This window comes from Mastigoproctus giganteus, chromosome 3 (genome assembly GCF_048544385.1).
Source record: "Mastigoproctus giganteus isolate SK-2022 chromosome 3, ASM4854438v1, whole genome shotgun sequence".
NCBI classification, from domain to species: Eukaryota; Metazoa; Arthropoda; class Arachnida; order Uropygi; family Thelyphonidae; genus Mastigoproctus; species Mastigoproctus giganteus.
Window position 1 is genome coordinate 256,089,763 of NC_143577.1, and position 23,608 is coordinate 256,113,370.

General features: G+C 39.0%; 1 protein-coding gene across 3 annotated transcripts in view; it reads left to right on the forward strand.

The window, feature by feature from the left end:
* Positions 1–23,608, forward strand: part of LOC150089087 (neprilysin-11-like) — a 55,219-nt gene that overhangs the window by 23,917 nt on the left and 7,694 nt on the right. For all 3 annotated transcript variants that reach the window (XM_090371045.1, XM_090371046.1, XM_090371047.1), the window contains exons 6-15: positions 2,753–2,839; positions 3,178–3,380; positions 3,772–3,924; positions 7,375–7,461; positions 7,899–8,053; positions 8,576–8,789; positions 10,101–10,199; positions 18,687–18,764; positions 19,323–19,426; positions 20,081–20,145. In XM_090371045.1, the coding sequence (XP_090227171.1) occupies positions 2,753–2,839; positions 3,178–3,380; positions 3,772–3,924; positions 7,375–7,461; positions 7,899–8,053; positions 8,576–8,789; positions 10,101–10,199; positions 18,687–18,764; positions 19,323–19,426; positions 20,081–20,145 (1,245 nt within the window). The remainder of the gene's footprint in view (positions 1–2,752; positions 2,840–3,177; positions 3,381–3,771; positions 3,925–7,374; positions 7,462–7,898; positions 8,054–8,575; positions 8,790–10,100; positions 10,200–18,686; positions 18,765–19,322; positions 19,427–20,080; positions 20,146–23,608) is intronic.

Consider the following 23,608-nt stretch of genomic DNA (forward strand, 5'->3'; position numbering starts at 1 on the left):
AATTTTGATATCAGATGCTTGGATTTCAGGAAAGCTTTTGATAGTGTTGCACATGGAAGACTATTGTACAAATTGGAGCAGAATGGTATTAAGGGTAAGTTGCTACAATGGATAAAAGGGTAGTTGAATGGGAGAATACAGAGAGTGGTAATCAATGGACAGTGCTCTTCGTGGAATAATATTATTAGTGGATTCCTCAGGGTTCGGTGTTGGGTCCACTGTTGTTTTGTATATTTATCAATGATATTAACGAAGGTATATGAGGCTTAATATCCAAGTTTGCAGATGATACAAAGGTTGGTAGTGTTGTTAATGACGGTATGCTACTGCGACAGGGTCTAGATAAGTTGGGCAGATGGGCTGAAAAGTGGCAACTGAAGTTTAACATTGACAAATGCAAAGTGTTGTAAAATGGTAGCAGTAACCCCAGAGAAACTTGCCAACTTTTCTGGTACTATACTCAGGGTATATAGGAGAATGAAAAAGATCTGGAGGTAATTGTTGTTATTTAGTTGTAAGAGAATTGGCGACTAAGGCCATGTTGCTCCGTGTATATTGCCTGTGTTCTGTGGTCGATTTTGTCTTTGCTGGAAAAACCAGAGTTTCTCGGAGGAAAAAACCATGATAACCTCGCCTTAGACCAACTAACTCAGCCACGTTGTACAAAAGACCCTTAACAATTCCTCCCATCATCGACGGATTCGAACTCAGGTCTTTTCTAACCGGTGTCGCAAGAACGGCGATCCTACCAACTGTGCTACTCACGACCGTGGAGGTAATTTGCAGTCAGATATAATTGAGGAAAGGCGGTTGTAGAATATTTTTTTTTATTTATTGTCTGAATAGATGTGCAGAAATTTGCCTTTAGCCAACGGATAGTTGACTGCTGGAGCAACCTTCTATCTGTCATTGTGGAAGTTGATAACTTAGATAAATTCAATGAAAAGCTGGCCAAACTTATGAAGGGAATGGAAGGGTAAAAAGGTATTTTTTTCCAATTTAGCTGATGATTACAATCTTGCTTTCTTGTATGCCTCTTCTAATGCTAATGATAATGCTAATTATTGAGTCAGATATGAAGTTTTCTGATCAGTGCAGACAGGCTATCAGAGCAGCTTACATGATCTTGTCCATGATAAACAGGAATTTTGCTAGCAGGTATAAGGAGGTGATCGTTGCTTTGTAGAAGGCAATGGTCAGGCCATACCTTGAGTACAGATCTGGCGGCCTGATTTTTTGGAAGGATGTAGTGCTGCTGGAACAGAGAAGAGTACACAGAAGGCAAATGACATTAGTGATGGCAACAAAGGTTTCTCTTACCAAGAAAAGCCCCAGTTCTATAAATTGCAGCATCTAGAGACTAGGTACCCGTGAGGCGGTTGGAGTGAATGGTTTGAGCGAGCTCAGTTCTGATGGGACTCTTCCTCTTGCCCAGATTACGAACCTGAGGGGACATAAATTCAAATTGAGGAAAGACAGTTATAGAATAGATGTGCGGAAATTTGCCTTTAGCTAGCGAGTGGTTGATTGTTGGAACAAACTTCCCTCTGTTGTTATGGAAGTTGATAGCTTTAATGAATTGATGGAAGAACTGGACATACTTTTGGAGTGAATGAGTGTGAGAAATAGGCTTTTTTTTTTTTTTGATGATGCTATATAAGTTTGCTGTCTTGCAGCATATGACTCTACTAAGCTAATAATTAGTGTTCTGCCTGTATCGGATGGGAAAGACTTGAGTTCGAATCCCATCAGTGATGGAAGGAATTTGTTTGAGCCTCTTTCATAGCGTGACTGAGGTCTCAAGCGAGAGTAGCATGGTTTATTCTCCCAAAAACTCAGGTGTTTCATCCAGCAAACAGGAAATCTACCCCAGAACACAGACATATATATACGACACAATATAGCTTAAGTTGCTGATGAACCTAAAATCCCTACAATGACAACAATAGCGCCAATATCTTGTGTGCCTATGTTTTGCTATGGACATGAATACGACGATTATCGAACGTCTCATGGCAAAGAAAATTATCACCACGTCTTCGCGTTTATTGCCCTCGTGGATTGCACAGTTGGTAGAATCGACGTCCTCGCCACACAGGGTGCGTCAAAGACCTGAGTTCGAGTTCCGTCATTCACGGGAAGAATTATTATGAGTCTTTTTCACAACGCGGTTGAGTTTCACAAAGTCCATGGGTCTCAGGCGAAGGTAGTATGGTTTTCTCTCCCGGAAACTCAGGTTTTTCGCCCAGCAAACAGAAAATCGACCTCATAACAAATGAAATTTACAGGTAATATACACAGAGCAACATGGCTTTAGTCGCCAATGCTCCTAATACCAAATAACAACATCACGTTGATTAAGGGACAGGGAATACCTTTTGCTGTAATTCAAATAGTCTAAAGTAGAATCTTATTACAGAACTCAAATTTAGTCTTGGAAAGAGGGCGTCGACTTAGAAAGCACATGGCGTGGTTCATATGCCAACTCAGTCATCGTTAGTCATCTGTTTAAAGATTTGCCCTTTGAAACGCCCGTGTAAAAATTGTATAAGGTAATCAATCGTTAATGTTTAAGAATTCACTGGTGTTTTTAAGAACGCGATCGTTCAAGAAGATGAATAAGTAGACAGTGAATAAGTAAATAAAGGAGCTTAGTAGACAGATATTTTTTATTGTATCTACGTAGAGAGTATCGTGACTTGTAGGTATTTTTGTGTATTTCATTCGCTCATTAGATCTTTTTGTATTGCAGAGATACTGGAGTCGACGTATTCATGGTCTCAAGTGCCTCGAGCAGCGAGACTAGCTGTGGATGCCTATAACAGCTGCATGAACATAAGTAAGTAAAAACGATTTCCCTACATTTTCTAAAGAAGTATTGCAAAACGGGATGCCCATCATATGGTGTCCCACCTGGCGAAATCTCTTCTGATGTCAAAACTCTATAGCCATTTTTAAAAAACGAAATCTAACCGCTGAGAACAGGACACGTTTATATGAACTTGTTTTCAGGTTAAGAATCGATCCTGAAAGTATGGCCCACACATTATGCAACATTATATTATATTACAGCATATTTTACTATGCATGGACTAATAAATTCTCATTACAAAAATACGATACAAATTTGAATTTAAAATGAGAGAAAAACAGATTCCTTCATTTCTTTGTTGACAGCTTACAAGGTGGATTTGGAATCTCTTCGAGAACTATTCAAGCCCCTCAGCGGATGGCCTTTCTTGGAAGGAGCAAAATGGACCGGAGAAAACTTTCGCTGGATCGATGCCACAGCGGACATTTTTCGCACCATTTACGTGGACACCCTGTTCAGCCTGACTCTGGAGGTCGATTTCAAAAACCTAAGCAGGAACCTGATATGGGCAAGTATGCGCAACAACAGACTTTTAGAAATAAAGGCAAGGACCCCAAAATCTCAGGCGAGGTTAACATGATTTTTTTTCTTTCGGAAACTCAGCTTTTTCGTCCAGCAAACACATGCAATTTACAGACAATATCTAAGGAGTAATGATGCCTTGGTTACTGATGCTCCTAAAACTCTACTACAACAACAAGAACAAAAAAAAAAAAATGCTAGCAGGATATTAAAGTCATTACATGCACAGATTAAGGATAAATAATAAATTCCCCCAAAAGATCATTTTTGTTATTGTAAATTGTTTGGTCAGTAAATAGGAAAAGGGAGGAACATTGAGAATTATGCGGGTTCAAATTCGGCAGATTATCAAAAGCAAACGTTTCTTTCTCTTCCAGGTGGACCAACTGGACGAAATCGAGACGAGTGTTTCAAAACGTTCCACCAAAATAGCACTGATGAGTCTCGCCCACAAAATGGGAAATACCAACAGGGAAAAGATGCTTGAGGACCTCAAGGAGATGGAGGGAATGGAAGATATTTTACAAGTCGTAAGATTTCAGTGTTTTTATTTTTTTCTTTCTGGCGGCATTGCGGGGTCTTTAATTACACCACTCGTACAAGAGTGGAATATACAATTGCATATTATGCAAATGTATCTCTCTCACTCTATATATTCTAGTAATATGTATAAATTGGCCCTCTTCGATTGTCAACGCAACATTAGAAATACAAATTTTTGTATCACGTTCGGAACCATCTGCTAAGATTTTCCTTTTATATCCAAGGGTCACTTTTATTTTAGAGAAAAATTTAAAAAATCCAATGAATAATTAATTAATTAGACGGGCTACTCGCACGGTGAGATTGGCAAAAGGAGAACCGTAAGAGGAAAGAACTTCGATTATGTGAGGGCTTGGACCTGAATGAGGTTTATAATGCTCTGAGAAGCGTTAGTAAAATGATAGATTGGTTTGGTTTTGGATAGTTATTTATTTATTATTAACATATAATATACACAACAGGCATGCGCTAGTTAAAGTGTATAGCAGAGCTGTAAAAATAAAAACAGAATGAAGATTGTACAAAATATAAAAAGAAATAGAAGAAGAACACTTTGTACGATGTACGAAGTACAATGAAAGTTCATTTCAAACGGGAAGAGTCCAATTCAAGGAAATAAAAAAGGTATTTATCACATCACAGGTCCAGTGCCATGAATAAAATCGCAGACAGCAGGTAGCTGCAGGACACACACACACATGGATGAGGACATCTTTAACCTTGAACTCATCCGTCAACCAACCAACCTGCTCCAAATAGCTCTGTGAAACTCTTTCCTATCCCCAGCCATATCCAGATCAAACTTGTTCATAAGTACCAAAATTCTTTAAAGAAGGAGTTCCTGGACATCTCTAATTTAGAGTTACTGATGCGGAATATAGTCTTCTGTCTAGTAGCCACCGCTGGAGCGTGTAGATCAATGTGACATAGAAGATCCGGCAGGTAGGTAGAACCAGTAAAGATATGATACTACAGTTTTAGATCAGGTACAGCTCTTCGACTTTCCAAAGATTGAAGCTTGAAGTAAGAACAGAGACTTGAGTACAAAATCCGGTGGGAAAACATGGGACTACGTCTGGATAGTGGATGAAATTCATTTGCAGTGATTCTATTTGCTGTATCAAATATCATCGGCAAACATTAAAACCTCAGTACTCAATGCGTGGTCTTGAGTACTGTCTTATACAAAGGGGCAATGACCTCCTTGTCCCTGCTAGCACTGCTCGGAAAACTCCACGTCTGACCGCACAATTACTACAAATGTCTTTTTCATTCTCCACTACCTTCAGTGTAGTACCATACAGTTGGTACATTTCTATCGGGTTACTGCTACCCATATGCAGTACTTTGCATTTGTCAATGTTAAATTTCAGTTACTACTTAGCCCATTTGTCCAACTTTTATAGATCCTGTTAATTAATTAATTAAGGTTCTTGTTTATAATCCGGCACGACCACCACCACCACCACCAGGTCAGTGGAGTTTACAATCATCAATAAATCATCAATACAAACGCTAATCGTATTTAGCAATCACGGACTGATCCCTGGTACACTCAAAAAGTGCGTGCTACTGCACTCACTCTCCCTGCAACTCAGGCCTGTTGCAGTAGTATACTGCCATTACTTTCATTAACAACCCTGCCAACTTTTGTACATCAGCAAATTTCGACATTAAGCCCGGTATACCTTCATCAATATCATTGATAAATATACAAAACAACAATGGGTCCAAGACCGAATCCTGGGGAACTCCACTGATAAAAAACATTAATCTATCAATGAAGAGTAGTCCGTTAATTATCTCTCTCTTTCTCTCTCTCTCTCTCTTATCCATTGTAGCAACTTGCCCTTAATGCCATACTGTTCCAATTTGTGCAGCAGTCTTCCATGTGCATCAGTATCAAAAGCCTTTCTAAGATCTAAATATATGATATCAAAATTATTCTTTGGATCCAGTTACTTTGTGACCAAATCATAGTATCCAATCAGATCGGTCAGAGAAGACTTCCCCTTGATAAACCATGCTGTGTCCAAATTATTACTACAGTCTTGTCTGGATGATCCTGCAATACTTCTTTAACCAGTGACCTCATTATTTTCACCGTTATTTTCCCCTGGAGACCTCCCTGAGTTCAAGGATGCTGTCATAATTATGGCTTGATTTATTGACTACCTATATTTCTCTGTTCAGTTGGTCGCTGTACTCATCAGAGTCATTAGGCCTATAACAAACTCCTACCCTCATTTTTGCTTTCCCAGTGTTTATGTCACACCAAACAGACTCAACATTGCACTGTCCACCCGTGTAAACTGGATGCACTGTCTCAGATTTTTATGTGTTTCATAACTAACAGCATAACTCCTCCTCCCTTCCTATCCTGTCTATCCTTTCTGTACACATTGTTCTCCCCAAATTCCAATTCTGCATTCCTTATATCTGTGTGACACCACGTCTCTGATATCTCAACAATATTCGACTTTGATGCCTTGACCAGCATTTCAAATTCATAAAATTTATTTACTATACTCCTAGACTTGGTGTACATGCATCTATTCTTACTCTTAGTTACCCTAACACAGCCCATACATTTACTTGTTCCATGATGACTCCTAACAGTCCTTGAAATCTCCACCAACTTGCTTTCCAGGCTTCTACTCATTCCAATAGAAGCAGTTCACTTTTACCTCTGCCTACGGATACTGTTAATCTATTAGTCTGTGAATCCCCCCGCTACCAAGCTAGCAGTTTTCCGACCCACCTAACACTGCCACAATAGCATCAGCAAATATCCTTGCACTCTTTCTGTTTAAGTGAATCCATTCCCGCAGAAGCAAAATTTCTGAAAAAATTTTTGTGATGAAACTTTATGTTGACAAAATGAAAACGAGATGCATGGAGATACAAAAAATTTATTTTGTCTGAATTGCAGGAATACTTTGTTAAAACTTTGCTTTTAACTCCATCTGCAGCTACACGAAATTATCAAGCAAAAACCTACATTTATTTTTTTATTTTAGCATTGCTAATCCTTGTGAGAATTTTAATAAAACATTGGATTTAGTAGCATGGCATTTTGTTCAAGGGCACACAGAAAAAAGGTCCATCCTCTTGTCAGTCTCTGCTATAATATGTCCGAAGAAGGAAGAAAAATTATATCGTTTTAAGGGGACAACGTCCAGTGAAATACAAAGTCGGTGAGCAAAGCACAATTTTCCAGCAGGGCGTTAGAATATCCCACTAAGCCATTCCAGTTATTGCATCTAATATTCTCCACGATTTAAAAAAGAGAAATATAAAGACTATCCCCTTTCGAAAGTGTAACACGATGCATTGAGACTTTTGTGTGCTTGGCTAACACATTTATTGGTTTCTTTAATACAATGTCTTTCGCATAAGATTTTAGCTGTGGTTTCATCAACTTTTCATTCTTGTAGATGATCCGGCCCTATATCCAAAGAACGAACATAAGTACTCTTTACCAGAAGATGACCGTGCATGAGCTGGAGAAGAAGACCCCCGGGGTAGGAATCCTTGCATTTATTACTCTTTTTCACTTCGTTTTCTGAATTTTTTTTATAATTTCTTATTTGCTGTTTTTAATATGGAAGATTTCTTTGAAATGGAACTGCGAACAGCGAAGCGGATTATTTTAAATTAAGCACAAAGCGTTCAGGTTATTAAGTTCCTGAAAACCCTCTTGGATTTTGACTGTGAATATTTGTGTGTTTAAAAATTTACGACAAAATATATTTTGTTTTGTTTTCTTCCCAAAAATGTTAAGATTCCAATCCATCTATTTCTCACTCAGGTCATAGGGGAAAAAGGTGGTTAGATTCAGCGGAACAGATAGCAATTCTCACCAGATTGGTCAGAAATGTAATCTGTTTAATGAGTCGTGATGGCGAAATTAATTCATTTCACTGTTTTATTTATTTATTTATTTATTTATTTTTGGAAGGTGAAGTGGCTGGAGTTCTTTAAACGTGTTTTCCTGAATAACAACCAAAGCCAGGATGGAGAAGACATTACAGAAGATACTGAAATCGTTCTACCTGAAGAGAAATACGTGAAGACTCTTGTCGATTTAATTGACAATGGCACGTTCTCTGACAGGTAAGTTTTCGACTACCGAACTCCTACACATTCTTTAGGAATTCTACAAATTCAGAATGTAATATGTTAAACAAGGCGAAACTAGACTGAAATTTTATGCAGTTATTTCTGGATCATCATTTTCTCAAAATCTTTTGCTAAAGATTTTGAGAAAATACGTTCGAAGTACGTTCATTCATATGATATTACTGAGTTGGTATCGTGAATAAAATATGTTACTTGGATCTCCAGGCAGTCTGAATGAACTCTTTGCGGCTTTCAGCCAATATCAGAATGAGTCCACTGCCTCACTCGGCATGTGAAGCAGTGGCAATCTTCATTCAATGAGATGGGACCTCATTGTATGAAGCAGAGATAATTGATTTACGGCTACGAATAAAATAAAGGAAAAATCTTCGCCAAATGTTATGCAAAGTGGGTATCAATATATACTTATTATGCACTGTAATATAAAAGCCAGATTTTGACAACAACGTAAGGTTCTTTCGCTTTGTAACTAATCTTATTGACTTATCTTTGCAGGACCCTTGCTAACTATATGGGGTGGAAGATTGTAGAGAACTATCTTTACTTGCTGTCTGATTCAGATGACTTCTGTTTCCCTGAACTCGGTGAGGATGATGACGATGAGATTACGAAAGACGATGTCGAATCTTGCATTGAGGCCGTGTCAGAGAATTTACCCTTAGCTGTTGAATACATGTACTTCACGAAAAATCCAATCAGCGAGAAATCGGTAACTTTATGTTTCTCTAATCAGAATAAATGTATACCAGTGACAATGATCTTATTCAATCACAAATATCATAATTAGTATTACTAGTATTTTTGGACACAATTACAACCAAGATTTTGGTAGACTTGTAACAAATTTTCATTCGAAGATTTATAGTTCTCTATGTCGTTATACAGTGGACTCTTGCGCAAAAAATGTTCACAAAATTTCTTGCATTATTTCCAAGTTTCCATTCCCAAAGGATTTAACACTTTTTCAGAATGTTCATCTTTCAGTAACTCTATCATCTGTGGACCGACGAATAGACTTTTCATTCTGGCATCAATAATGCGTGGAAACTTTAGTGTTAAATATAGAAAGTCGTCTCCATTCCTGTCCATAGCTTAAAAAAGAAATTCTTTATTAAATTTAAATCCATAACACCCAATTAGACTGTGGATCCCTAAATATTGCCTGTTTTTTCTGGATGAAACAATGGGATTCTGTAAAAAAAAAAAAAAACCTTGCTATCCTTGTTCTTGATACTGATTAATTCGTCCACGGTGCGAAAAAGCCCATGAAAGTTTCTCGCTCCAATAAAGGGATCCCGGTGTGGGGAGGCTGGCGATTATAACCTTTGTCCAACCCGCGAGGACCTGGACCTAGAAATTGTTTCAGATCCAGCCTGGTTCTGGTTCTGGTTCTGGAGTACATGTGGTAGCATGGTTCATAATCCACATTCCTCCACATACCGAGTGGAAAATAGTTCCAATGACGCGAAGGACTTTAATCGGCTTTTTTTTTTTTTTTTTTTCACTCTGTGGCTAAGTTAGTCAGTGTCAGGGGTGGAAACAAGTTCCCCCTTCAGAAAGTTGAGGTTTTCCTGCAGAACAGACAAATGAAAGCACACAAGCAATTTATGGACTTACTACACTTGAACAGGTAAGATAGTTGTTGGGTGGGCCCTAATGACAGTTTTTTTTTTTTTTTAATTGTGGAAATTTATAACGTAATCTTTTCGAACATTTATGACACTTAACTTGCGTTAACCAGGAAAAAAATGAATAGTTTCGTTTCTTACACGTCAGTTGAATGTTAGTCAGTTAGACTGTGCGCATATAAATGTTAAAATCTTAGAACGAGAATCAGTTGCAGAGAAAGGCAGAGACAGTTTAGTTCTTACGAAGTTTAGTCTGTCAATGCCTCAAAGATCCTGCATGTTGTTTTTCACGAGACACGATACAGAACCCTCGAGACCGATCCACTAAGCAAGCAGATAGTTTTAGCAAAGATCAGAGAATAAAGTGTTAATTTTCTGTTTTCCTTTCATAGATCAAAAATATGATAAAGAAAATCCAAGAGACATTCCTTCAAAGAGTTGATACTTCGGACTGGATCGAAAAAGACATAAAGTCCAAAATTCGAGAAAAAGTAAGTAAATTTTGATTACGATACGAGCGAGTGGCTTAAATAAAATAGCAATAATTAAATAAACACTTCCTTATTCAGAACTGTGTCAAGGAATCCTTTATTTTTAACCATTTTATCTTTATCATATTATTTTCACCATTATTTTCTCCACCTCTTCTTCAGATATACGTCTTTTAAGAGCTGCCGCAATCTGGGTGGTGGTGGTGAAGGGGGAAGCCGAAACTTCCATATGGCCCATTTCAATAGCCAGAATTCCCTCCCGAAAATCCGTCTAAGATGAGTTGTAGCAGTTGAAGTCCAGACTTCGACGCCAAAGAGAATGACCAGATATACAGAGATCTTAATGTATTTGCAATCCACAGCCTGGTCATGGACGTGTGAAAGTTATTGCTTAAGCATCCACTGGAGTCAACAAAGCTTTATTTTCAGATGGCAGGAAGGAGAACATTTGGTCAAAAATAACGCCCACATCGGCGTTATGTTGTTGGACAGAAGAAATCGCGGATCGTCTTAAAATGGGTTGAACCATTGTTGGGTTCCGTTTTAACGAGAATGTCAACTGTTTCGACTTCTGAGGGTTTGATGTGAAGATCGAAACTGGGGAGGATTGCTTCGGGGTTCTCGATTTTCTGTAGGAATAAGGCATTGATATAGTCGCCAGAGTTGATAGGAGTGAACAGTTTTATGTCATCAGCAAAGGTGATGATGTCAGTTCGACTCATCACGAACGGCACAGCAACAACCGAGATCAAGATACCAGACAGGATCCGGCCTTGTGGGACTCCAGCTGTAATAGTATTACTAATGGCCAATATGGTGAAAGAAGGCCTAAGGAATTGATTGAGGTGTTTAAGGCGCTGAGAAGCAAAAGTAAAATGAATGAGGACCAGCAAAAAAAAAAAAAAAAAGAAAAGTAAAATAATAATAAAATAAATAAATAATAAAAGAAGAGGAACTACACAACCTTTACGTTTCCCTCCTCCCCTACGTAACTTCCCAGCTGACCTTTGAATTTTCCCAAACTGTCACTCTCTATCTTTTAAATTACATTACTGGAATAAGTTACCCATAGGTAACTTATTCCAGTAATTTCAAACTCGCTGGCTAAAATAAAACTTCCTGTAATCCAATTTAAACATTTCTCCCCATTTATTACATTTTTTGGCCCCTAGTTCAAGAATAATTTATAATCGTGAAAATTTCGTCCTCATTCATTTTACTTTTGCTTCTCAGCGCCTTAAACACCTCAATCAATTATTCTTCTCTCAGAAGCTCTGCAATCCACACATTTGAAGTCTTTCCTCATGTGGACGCCCTTTTTCCGATCTCACCAGGCGAGTTACCCGTGTTTGGACCTTTTTCAAGAAGCACAATGTCTTTCTTTAGGTGCGGTCTCCATATTTGAACACAGTATTCTAAGTGGTCTAACAATAGACCGGGCGCTGAATCTCTAAAAGTTACAGCTGACAGTTACAGGCTCCGCAAAAACGATAAGTGTTTGCCTTTTATTTACATGATTGTTGTTTTATATTGTACTTAATACGTAGTCATATAGTTATAGTTACGCTGGTTATTTTTTATTTTTAATTTAGATAAAGAGTTTTTGTGGATTTTACTTACGATAGGTAAAACCGTTATTTCGTTCCATTTTTGTAGCCATTGTTTTTGTATATAGGGAATTCAAAGTTTTTGTAGGGAATTCAAAGTTTTTAATTGAGGTAGCTAGGTAGCTCTAACGCATAATTATATAGTAATACGCTTCATAGTTTCTATTTAATAGTTTCTATTCAAATACTATTGATATTTAATTTATTGATTTTATTAATTTAAACTACCATGCCCCAGACTAGAGCAGCAAAGCAACGGGCACAAAGTGGCAGGAGTGCTGTGACTCGGGGGAGAACTGAGGGGGTCAATTCTCCAACGCATCACAGCCTAAAAAAAATGTGCAACTTGTGAAATGTTTGCCGAACTCTCTGGAACGGAACATGATATTGCCATGGGGGATGTCTTTGTGTGTGCGCGGTGTAAGGAAATCAGGCGACAACTCAGCGTTGTTATGGGCCTATATGAGAGTTTGAAGGACAGGGTGGATGCTCTCGAAAGATCTAAATTGAGAGGCCCATCAGGCTCTCAGCTGCCCACATCAACGCCAGAGCTTGCACTTGGTCATCACGCAACACAGCGGCAACCCCCAAGGCAGAATGCGCTGGTCCCACAGGAACTAGTAGTTGTTGGTGACTCTATTGCCAGGGAAACGGGAAACATCCTTTGTAAAAAGGATAGGTGGAACAGGACCAGGGTATGTCTGCCAGGGGCAAAGGTTGATGACGTTGTAGAGCGGATATCATCTTTCAAGGGCACAAAAGGTGATATAGTTGTACACGTTGGCACTAATGATATTAAGAGTAGGAGACCGGCGGAATTACTCAACAAGTACAGGTCACTGTTAAAAAAAGCCGTGAAATAGGGTTGAATTTGAAAGTGTCTGCAATTCTGCCCAGACACGATAGGAGGGAGTATATGATGAGAGCCTTGTCGATCAATTCGGCCCTGGAAAGATTGTGCAAGGCTCAAGGGGTACATTTTTTTTTTTCAGCCTGGACTGTACTTGTTAACAGGAGAGATTGCTTCTACAGGGATGGGATACACTTAAATAGAAAGGGTGCAAGAATATTTGCTGATGCTATCGAGGCAGTGTTAGGTGGGTCGCAAAACTGCTAGTTTGGGGGGAGACAAAGACTAATAGTTTAACAGTAACCGCAGGCAGAGGTGAAGGTGATTCTTGCACAACTTCTATTAGAATAAGTAGCGACCTGGAGCGAGGGGTGTTGGGGGTTTCAGGGACGGATGGCAGTCATCATGGAATAGTTGGGTATATGGGATGTGTTAGGGTAACAAGGAATAGGCATAGGAGCATGTATGCTTGCATGTATACCAGTGCTAGAAGTATAGTAAATAAATTTGATGAATTTGAAGTGTTGGTCAAGACATCAAAGGCGGATATTGTTGGGATAGCAGAGACGTGGTGTCACAAAGATATAAGGAATGCAGAACTGGAATTTGGGGAGTACAATGTGTACAGAAAGGATAGACAGGACAGGAAGGGAGGAGGTGTTATGCTGTTAATTAAGAAAAACATAAAATCAAAGGAAGTGCACCCAGTTAATATAGATGAACAGTGCTCTGTTGAGTCAGTTTGGTGTGAGATAAGCACTGCGAAAGGAAAAATAAGAGTAGGAGTGTGTTATAGGCCTAATGACTTGAATGAGTACAATGAACAATTGTACAGAGAAATAGAGTGGGCCAGTAAATCAGAATGTCTTATAATGGGGGATTTTAACTTCCCAGATATTGACTGGAATTTGTGGGTTGGTCACTCACACACCAGTCAGACTTTTGTGGATTTATTGGATAATTGTTTTCTGCAGCAGCATGTTCGAGAGGCAACCAGAGAAAGTAATACTCTTGATCTGGTTATCAGCAGTGATCATTCGTGTATTAAGAATTTGCAGATAAAGGAACCACTAGGTGGCAGTGATCACAGTGTGCTGACGTGGGATTTACTCAAAGAGGTAACTACCGTCAGGGGTAAAGGAAAGGGTTTTTGCTTCCGTAAAGGGAAGTACAGTGGTCTCAGACAGTTTTTAAATTCTGTACAGTGGGATCAACTGACGATGTTACAAACAGTAAATTCTAAGTGGGAAGCATTCAAGGAATTAATAGTGGAAGCTACTAGACTTTATATACCGATTAAGAAATATCGTTCAAGGTTTAGGCCTAAATGGTTATCAAATGAACTAATGAGACTCGTGACAGAGAAGAAAAATGCATGGGATGCATATAAATTATCAGGTGACGCAGAAGCCTGTGGCAGATATAAACTAGTCTGTAATCAGGTCACAAAGGAGGTTCGGCAGGCGAGGCGGATTACGAGAAATCGTTGGCAAAAGATGCTAAGAAAAACAGCAAGGATTTCTTTACTTATATAAACTCTAAAAGGAAGGGGTTGAATATGATTGGTCCACTTGACATCGATGGTTCGACTGTTCATGATCCTGCTCAGATAGCAAACAAACTGAATGAGTATTTTGCATCTACATTCACACGTGAGGAATTATTACAATTTGAAAATGGAAGAAGGTTATCAAATTGTAGCAGTGTGCTCAATGATTTTGTAATAACTGAGAGCAAAGTGGAGGAGAAATTGTTGAACTTAAACATAAGAAAGGCACCTGGGGTGGATGGGATCTATCCAGTTATTTTAAAGGAGGCGGCAAAGCAACTAAGCAAACCCTTGGCCATAATTATGAGAGCATCCTTGGACTCAGGGAAGGTTCCCACGGACTGGAGATGTGCAGATGTGTCCCCAATTCATAAAGGTGGATCGAAGGGTGACACGAGCAATTACAGGCCAGTTAGTTTAACTTCTGTTCTGGGTAAAATAATGGAGTCACTAGTTAAAGATGCACTGCAGGATCATCTAGACAAGACTGCAGCAATAATTCAAACACAGCATGGGTTTGTTAAGGGAAAGTCTTTTCTGACAAATTTGATTGGTTATTATGATGTGGTCACAAAGGAACTGGATGCAAAAAATAATTTTGATATCATATATTTGGATTTCAGGAAAGCTTTTGACACTGTCGCGCATGGAAGACTACTGTACAAATTGGAGCAGAATGGTATTAAGGGTAAGTTGCTACAATGGATAAAAGGATGGTTAAGTGGGAGAAGACAGAGGGTGGTAATCAATGGTTGCTGCTCTTCTTGGACTAATGTTATTAGTGGAGTCCCACAGGGTTCGGTGTTGGGTCCACTGTTGTTTTGTGTATTTATCAATGATATTGATGAAGGTATATCAGGCTTAATGTCGAAGTTTGCAGATGACACAAAGGTTGGCAGGGTTGTTAATGACAGTAAACGCAGTATGCTACAACAAGAGGATCTAGATAATTTTGGCAGATGGGCTAAGAAGTGGCAACTGAAGTGTAACCTTGACAAATGCAAAGTACTGCATATGGGTAGAAGTAACCCCAGAGAAACGTACCAACTGTGTGGTACTACACTTAAGGTGGTATAAAATGAAAAAGACCTGGGAGTAATTGTGCAGTCAGATATGAAGTTTTCTGAGCAGTGCAGACAGGCTGCTAGGGCGGGTCATGGGGTTTTGTCAATGATATATAGGAATTTTGCTAGCAGGGAAAAGGAGGTGATTGTCCCTCTGTATAAGGCAATGGTCAGGCCACGCCTTGAGTACTGCGTACAGGTCTGGAGGCCTCATTTTAGGAAGGATGTAGATTTGCGTGAGCGTGTACAGAGAAGAGCAACACGATTGATGAGGGGAATGAAGGGATTCTCTTACCAAGAGAGGCTTAAGTTCTGCAAATTGCAGTGGCTGGAGACTAGGCACCTGCGCGGTGATCTGATTGAGGTCTATAAGGCCTTGAATGGGTTGAGCACGCTGAATTCTGATGGGATCCTTCCACTTGTTCAGATTACCAACCTACGGGGACATAAGTTCAAATTAAGAAAGGACAGATGTAGAATAGATGTGCGGAAATTTGCCTTTAGCCAGCGGATGGTTAATTGCTGGAACAAACTTCCATCTGTCGTTGTAGAAGTTGATAGGTTAAATGAATTTAAGGAGGAACTGGTGTGATTTTTTTTTTTTTTTTTTTAAATTTTATTTTATTATTATTATTTTTTTTGGCTGATGCTGCATAAGCTCCTACACTTGCTTTCTTGCATCATGTGCCACTACTACTACTACTGCTACTAATAGTCTGATATAATGGGATTATGACGTCCTTATCTCTACTTGCAAATGTTCAATAAATAATCGATACGACACCATGAGGCTTTCTTGCAATTCGTCTATAATGCTCGAAAAAACTTCATGTCTGACCGTATTGTAACTCCCAAGTCCCTTTCTTTGTTGCCCAAGTGTAAGACATTGAACTTTGCTGGATCAAAGCATAGCTGACATATTTCTGCTCATCCCTGAAGTATGTTTAGGTCACACTGAAGGAGTTCTGCTTGGCGGTGATCATTAACTACTCTACCAATCTTTACATCATCTAGAAATTTAGACATCACGCCTTCATTGATATAATTTATAAAAATGTGGCCGCTATGTTTTAATCCAGCAAAGTGCAATCAAAAGTCTTACACCTGGGCAACAAAGAAAGGGACTTGGGAGTTACAATACGGTCAGACATGAAGTTTTTCGAGCATTGTAGACAGGATGAAAATCAAAAACAGCAGTGGTCCCAATAAATACTAAGCCTTGGGGAACCTCACTTCTTAAACTAATTCAATCTGAGGAATAACCATTCATCACATCCCTCTGCCTCCTGCCCCGAAGCCACCCTGCTATCTATAGGTGTTATGTGGGACTGAGTCAAATGCTGAAATCTAATTAATGTCGAAATTATTCCCTAAATACAGCTTATGAATGACCTTGTCAAAATATCTAAACATGATTTTCCCTTTACAAAACCATGCTGTATCCTTCAGAATTCCATTTCTATCTAAATGATCCTGAATTACACCCTTGATCATTGTCTCCATGATTTTCTCTACTACTGAAGTTAGATTAGCCGGCCGGTAATTTCCCAATTCACTCTTAGGACCGTCCTTATGTATATACATTGGCACTTTTCCAGTCCAACGAAATCATTCCAAACGGTGATGCTCTCATAATTAGCCCCAATGGTTCAATGCACTCACTTGCTGACTCCCTTAAGATTATAGGGTAAATTCTATCAACCCCAGGAGCCTTACTGGCCTGTAGGCTCGAAAGTTTTTTAATTAAATAAACGTGTGAAATTTCAACATCATTAATTACATTTTTTTCAACTTCACTCCCACAATTTCTCATTGACGTGAAGAGTTTTTATTCTGAAAATATCGATGCAAAGTAACTGTATCTGATACTGTCCCACGTTGAGTCTGGTTTACCCTTCTCTTCTTTGCATTTATTATATGTGAAGAATTCATTATCACCCCCCTTCCCACCCTTTGCCGGCGATTTCTCATAATCTGCCTTTGCCAGTCTAACATTTTCTGTGACCCCAATAATTCAGATCAATTTGTAGCTGTTATAGGCTTCAGTACTCTTTATTCCTCTTTAGCATTTCCATGCCATCATTTTTTGCTAAGTAATGTGGCAACTTCATTATTCATCCAACTTGGAATCCTCCTCGTGAAGTATTTTTTAATGATATTTATGCAGTCATAGTTTGTGTGATTGTTTTAAAAATATACATAATTCAATTGCATTCTCTCTCTCTGTGAGATATCTACCCATAGAGGCCATGTGTAGCACCTTAAGTCGTCGTAATTTCCTGTCCTGAAGTTATAACCCATTCCTTTGCCTTTAACTATTGCTACCTCTCTCTTAATCGTCCACCGTAGAACTCCGTGATCACTTCCTGTTACTGGTTCCTCTACTGTCAGCCCTGTTATGTCATCTGGTTTATGGGTGATCATGAGGTCTGGAGTATTCTTTTCCCTAGTACTCTCCCTGACATGTTGATACAAATAGCAATTATCTAGTTCATTTAAAAATTGTCCTCCATATAGAGTTTCCTTCCCATTTATCCTCTAATTTCGCGGCTCAGAGAAGCCTTTAGTTTCAGAAAAGTTGAGTTGGGTCGCAAATGCAGCAAAAATTATTTGAATCCACAGGGAATTTAAAAATGTGCCTCCAGGAGAACTAAAATTTTCATTTTTTGCAATAACTTTTCCATGAAAGAAGCGAATTCAGAGAAATATAAATCACGTGGAATAATACCTACATTTTTAGAGGAGGAAAAGGAATGTGCATCATTTAATGGGAATCATTTGTCCTGTGAAGACTATTGGCCTGGAGCAGTTTCTGGGGCTAATTGTGATTGCAATCGGTGTTGAAAATTTATCTTTCTATTTTCGAAAAATCAATAACAAAAATCTGTGGTGAAAGAGTCAGGTGGAATCTTCATTTAATGAATATTTCTTGAAAAACTTTTTATCTTGCATTATTATCTGCTTCACAGTTTGCAGGCTGACTGATATTTTTGTGATATGTATCAGCAAGAAACTGCGAGCTGGTTTGGTTGATTACAGTTGATCGGCACCGTAATTTAGTCGAGGGGACAGTTGTCAGGACGATCTTGTAGATTCGGCGTGGTGAGAAGATCTTCCACTGTGGTCGACTGCAATAATCCAGCTCAGTGAGTTACCGGACCAACTAGATCAAGAGATGTCCTCAACATTCGTACCAAAACAGCCTTTACTAGTCTCGTCCTGCGTGGGAGTAAAACAAGAACTTTTTTTATTTTTGAATATTTCCACTACCTCCTCCCAACAGAAATTTCAAATGGTATTGGTTTTGTATTGAGATGCCGAATGTAAAAGTAAGCTGAACTCATCCAAAATCGCAGTTATGTTTATTATTCTTATTTCTCCCACCCTAACTTTCGCTCACTCTCATTTTCTTTTCAGGTGAACAACATGGTTGTGCACATCGGGTTGGCAAAGTGGACCCTGAACACCACGAAACTGGATCGCTACTATGAGTCGGTGCGTAAATTTCCATTACTTCTCCACTTAAGTTTTCTCTATGTTTGCGTTTTCCTTTGTTGGAAAGTATTTTGAACCAGGTGTCAATGACAGTTCGGGAAATTTCCTCGAGCGTTTTTTTCCTTCTTAATGGCTATTTTAAATTGTTAGGTGGCAAAAAAAAAATGTTCAGTTTTTTTAAAGGTTAATTTTGTTGAGAAAAAGTCATGTGAATGTCATTGTAGAAGGTGATAACTGTCGGGCAAGATACTATGAGTGAACCTGTAACTCAAAAATGGTTCAAAAAATTTAAATCAGGTGATGAATCAAACGGATTGAAGGTTCGGATCTAAGGTCGGATCGAAACCATTAATATAAAATTTCATGAAAATTCACCGAGAGTCAAGTTATTACATGCGAACGAACGGACAGACAGAACGATAAACAGACAGAAGTTGGGATATGGTGAACACAAAGAACCTCATGCTTATATTCAAATCGCTTAATAATCTGAAAGCCTAAAAGAATATTTAATGGTTTATACACCATGTTTACACACAAAACGTTTCTTTCTTTCAGCTTCCCGATATGACCGCAGACCCTTTGGCTAACTTCATCAACATTGACAAGTTCGGAGCTCAGAAGTTCATCAGCCAGATTTTTGAGAATCCTTCGACGGCCGAGTGAGTATTGCTCGAGTGAATATTGTAGCTTAAATAAACTATATAAAGAACAAACGCAGAAACTTAATGAAGTAATGCTGCAAAGTTTCAACGAAGTGTTCGCAGTAATATGTGCGGATTTGCAAACGTTTAAACTGTAGTTTAAATGTGTTTGGAACTACATGAAAGGAAATAAAAGGAATGTGAGCCAGATCAGAAAACAGCAAGTAAAAATATTAGAAAATACACAGTATATTGAGGGTATGTGGCTTTAGTTGCCTCGTTTTATTATTTTCACTGTCTGACGTGAATAGGGGATAACTAGAATTGGACTCCAAAGAAACGATTTCTATTGCTCTATTGACCATTTGCGGCATGTTGCACTTTTTAAGGCGAGACTGCAGATTGCGGGTGGTCGCGTTTGTTCTAAACAAATATGAACTTTTTACTTCCACCCCCCTCTCTCTCTCTCTCTCTCTTTCTCTATACTGGCTGCCTTACAACATCATGGGAGGCTCCACAGTCCTTTAATTTCGACTGGATTTTTCTCATAAATTGTACATGGTAAGGTCTTATTTTCACGAGAAATACCAAATCGTAGCTTTTAATAGAAAATGATCACTGTTGGCATGAACATTGAATTCAAATTAAAAGACTTTCTTCATTTCTATGCAGCTGGATCCCCGAAGAGTCTCAAAAGGACGTGGATGCCCACTACAGGGAAAACGGCAATTCCATATGTAAGTACCACCAAGTAGCTGCGTGATAAATTATAAATAGGTACAGAATGTGTTTTTTTTTTTGTTTTTTTTATGTAAACCCCAAACACGAGAGGTATTAGAACCTATAGTACTTCGTACCGTGCTTGGGTTGGAGGTTGGGAAGAAGAAAGAAGACATTTGTTGACATTGGACTTGAACTTCTGTAGATTGTAATTTTCAGGAAATACGTGTGAAGGAAGGTTGTTTCAGAAGACGAAAGTTGAATGAATAAATGAGGAAGGTGAAAAGTTGGTTCTATGGGTTTGAAGTTGGACAATAAATGGCTGGTGGCGGCACATGTTCGGACTGTTTTGAAAGAGAGAGTGAGAATTATAGAATCCAATTCAGAAGAACAGTGCCCATGGAAGTATCTGGAGAAGGGGCATGCAGCATAAAAAAGTACGTCTATGAGACAGAGTGGAGAGACTCTGTTAGAGATGAATCATTAATTAACCTAACTACCCTCTTCTGAATGGAATCAAGAAGCCTGAGAGAGGTTTTGGGGGCACCACCCCAGATATGGGAACAATATTCCATGGCAGGGCGAATTTGCGATTTATACAGAGTGAGCAGCTGTTTGGAAGAAAAGTAACGCCGAGAGCGAAAGAGAAAACCAAGTTTTTTAGATGCAGAGGAAGCAATATTTGTAATGTGCTTGTGCCAAGAGGGATTAGAAGTCAGGGTAATCCCCAAAAGAGATTTATCATTTTGCTTAGAAATCGGAGTGTCACTAAAGATAAGCATAGGAGCAGAAGAATCCTTTTTGCGAGATATAAGACAAGACTGAGTTTTAGAAGGGTTGAAATCAACTAAGTTGTCTTTGCCCCATTGGAGAATTACCTGAAGATCGGCATTTAAGGAATTGGTAGCGGATATTCGAGAAGTTAGTGCTGTTTGTGTAGGGTAAGCTTTCGCAACCTGGTAGGTGGAATGAAATGTGCTATAAACAGGAAAAACTATGGATTTCCATAGGATTTCCAGTCAATGGAAGAAGGTCAGTAACATAGAATGAACTTTGGGGAACACTAGCAATAGGACAGATGTTAGAAAGCGGAGAGCCATCTACCATCAGTGAGCGGTCAGAGAGAAAACTGGATACAAAAATTACAAAAAAAAAAAAAAAAAAACACAGTTGGCAAACCATAAGATGGAAGCTTATTTAGAAGACCTTCATGCCAAACACGAACAAAAGTCTTTGAAATGTCAAAGAATATCACCAGTGGATCGACACTGACGGAATCCATACTGGTGATCGTTGATCAGACGGAAGGTTTCTAGGTAGTTAAGAGTTGGCGGTTAATTGATTTCTCCATTACTTTAGAAAGAGTAGAAGTAATTGCAATGGGACGATAATTGGATGGAGGGGATTTGTCACCCTTTTTTTAGGAACCGGCTGGATATGAGCAAATTTCCAAGTAGAAGGAAAAACACCTTTGGAAAAAAAACGTGAAAAAAGGTGTCACAGAACAGTGGTAAGTTCAGAAGCAAGAGTTTTGAGAACAAGTGCAGAAATAGCATCAGGACCTGGTGCTTTTTGAGCATCAAGATTCGTTATAATCCTTATGACAACCTTTTGACGGAATACCACACGAGGCAGGCATTGAATGGAACGTGTTCGGAATGGTGGGAGGTGGTTAACCAAGATCGTAAATACACGAGTTGGAAGAAAAATAGGATGCTAGCAGGTCAGCTTTATACTTGGCTGAAGTGGCTTTGACAGAGTTGGGAAGAGAGATGTGGCAAAAGTCGCAGCCGATAGCGTTGGCAAGAGACCAGAATGATCTGTAACTATTCGGACAAGAAGCAAGTTTTTGACTCTTAGACTGTTCGAAATCTAGTTTGGACTGATTAATGACCGCTTTACATTTGTTGCGAGCTTTGGTGTAGGCAGAAAATTAAACTGAAGATTTGGAAAGAAACGAAATACGATACTCAATATTCTTCTCTTGAACGGCCTTAGCACATTTATTGGAAAACCAAGATTTAGATAAAGGACGTGATTTTAAGGTGGAGTGTGGAATAAAGGATTCCATTCCTGCAAGAATAATTTTACTGACACGATTTGAGCAAATGTTGACATCAAAAGCTTGAAGCAGTAATCCGTCCAAGGAAAAGAAGAAAAGATAGCTCGCAGATCACCCCATTTTGCATTCTTGTAATACCAAAAAATACGTGAATGTATGAGGTGTCTAGAGGACCACTCATCTTGACCGTGTAGTTAGAAGGGCTGTTTGCGAGAAAAAAGATCATGGCTGCGTGCTTAGGATTGCCTGTTATTCTGCTCGGAAAATGAACGATGTACGCGAGGTCATTAGTAATTACAAAAGCCAAAGCATTTCGACCAGCTAGGTCCATGCGACTAGAAAATGGAAGCCAGCTGGAGTTGTGGACATTACAATCACCAAGGAAAATTGCCTCACTGTTAGCAAAGTTGGACTGGAGAAAGTCCACGGAGAGGAAGTCAAAGAGTTTCCAGGGATTGGTGGAGTTGGGTGATCGATAGAGGCAACAGATGAATTAGACAGAATGAGGTAGAAATATTTTAATCCAGAAGAGATTACAAATTATGTCTATAACAGGGAATATCAGAACGGACGTATGCGCAATTACTACAGTTGAAGCGAAAGGAATCATACAGAGAATAATTTCGACAACTGAGTTGAGCAATGATTAAATCATCCGATAACTGAACTTCTGTCAGGAAAACTATGTGGGGTTTGGCAGACAGTAAGTAGAAATGGATATCATTGAGATTAGAACTGAGACCACGTATATTTGTGAAATGAACTAGGAAGTGTAGGAGGTTTAGATCTTTTCGCAATTAAGTTTGCTGTAATACTTTGACAATTCATGATTTATTCAGTAGTAAGAAAATATGGGGGGAGGACATGCTGTATGAAGTAATGAAATTTTTGGATATGGCGTACACATGGTAAGAATATATCCAACTCCTTGATGACATAGCGTGGCCTCCACAATGGGCCCCCAGCCGCATACAGACTACTTGGACTCCTTACAGTCACTATTTGGCAGAGTAGAGGCAGCGAGATTATACACTACCTGTCCCGGAAGCTTCCTAGAGAGTTACCAATATACACTGCCCTACCATTTAATATCCGGGCACCTGCGTTTAGACAAAAAAAATAGCTTCTATTGTGTCATTTAATGTTTTGTGCTGAAACGTTTTGCTTTTATGATGGCCTTCAATCTTCGCGGCATCCTCTCAACCAGCTTTTTATAAATATCAGGTGATATATTCTTCCACTCGGCCTTTAACACAGCCACCAGTTCCAGTAGAGTGGTAGAAGAAGAACTCTTTATTGCATACAAAAGGCACACGACGTACACAATACCCTTCACGGCTACAAGCCAGGGGTTTTCTCATGGTAGTTTTCATTGTCCAGGCAGATCTGTTGTTGATCAGGATAATTTTGTTCATCTA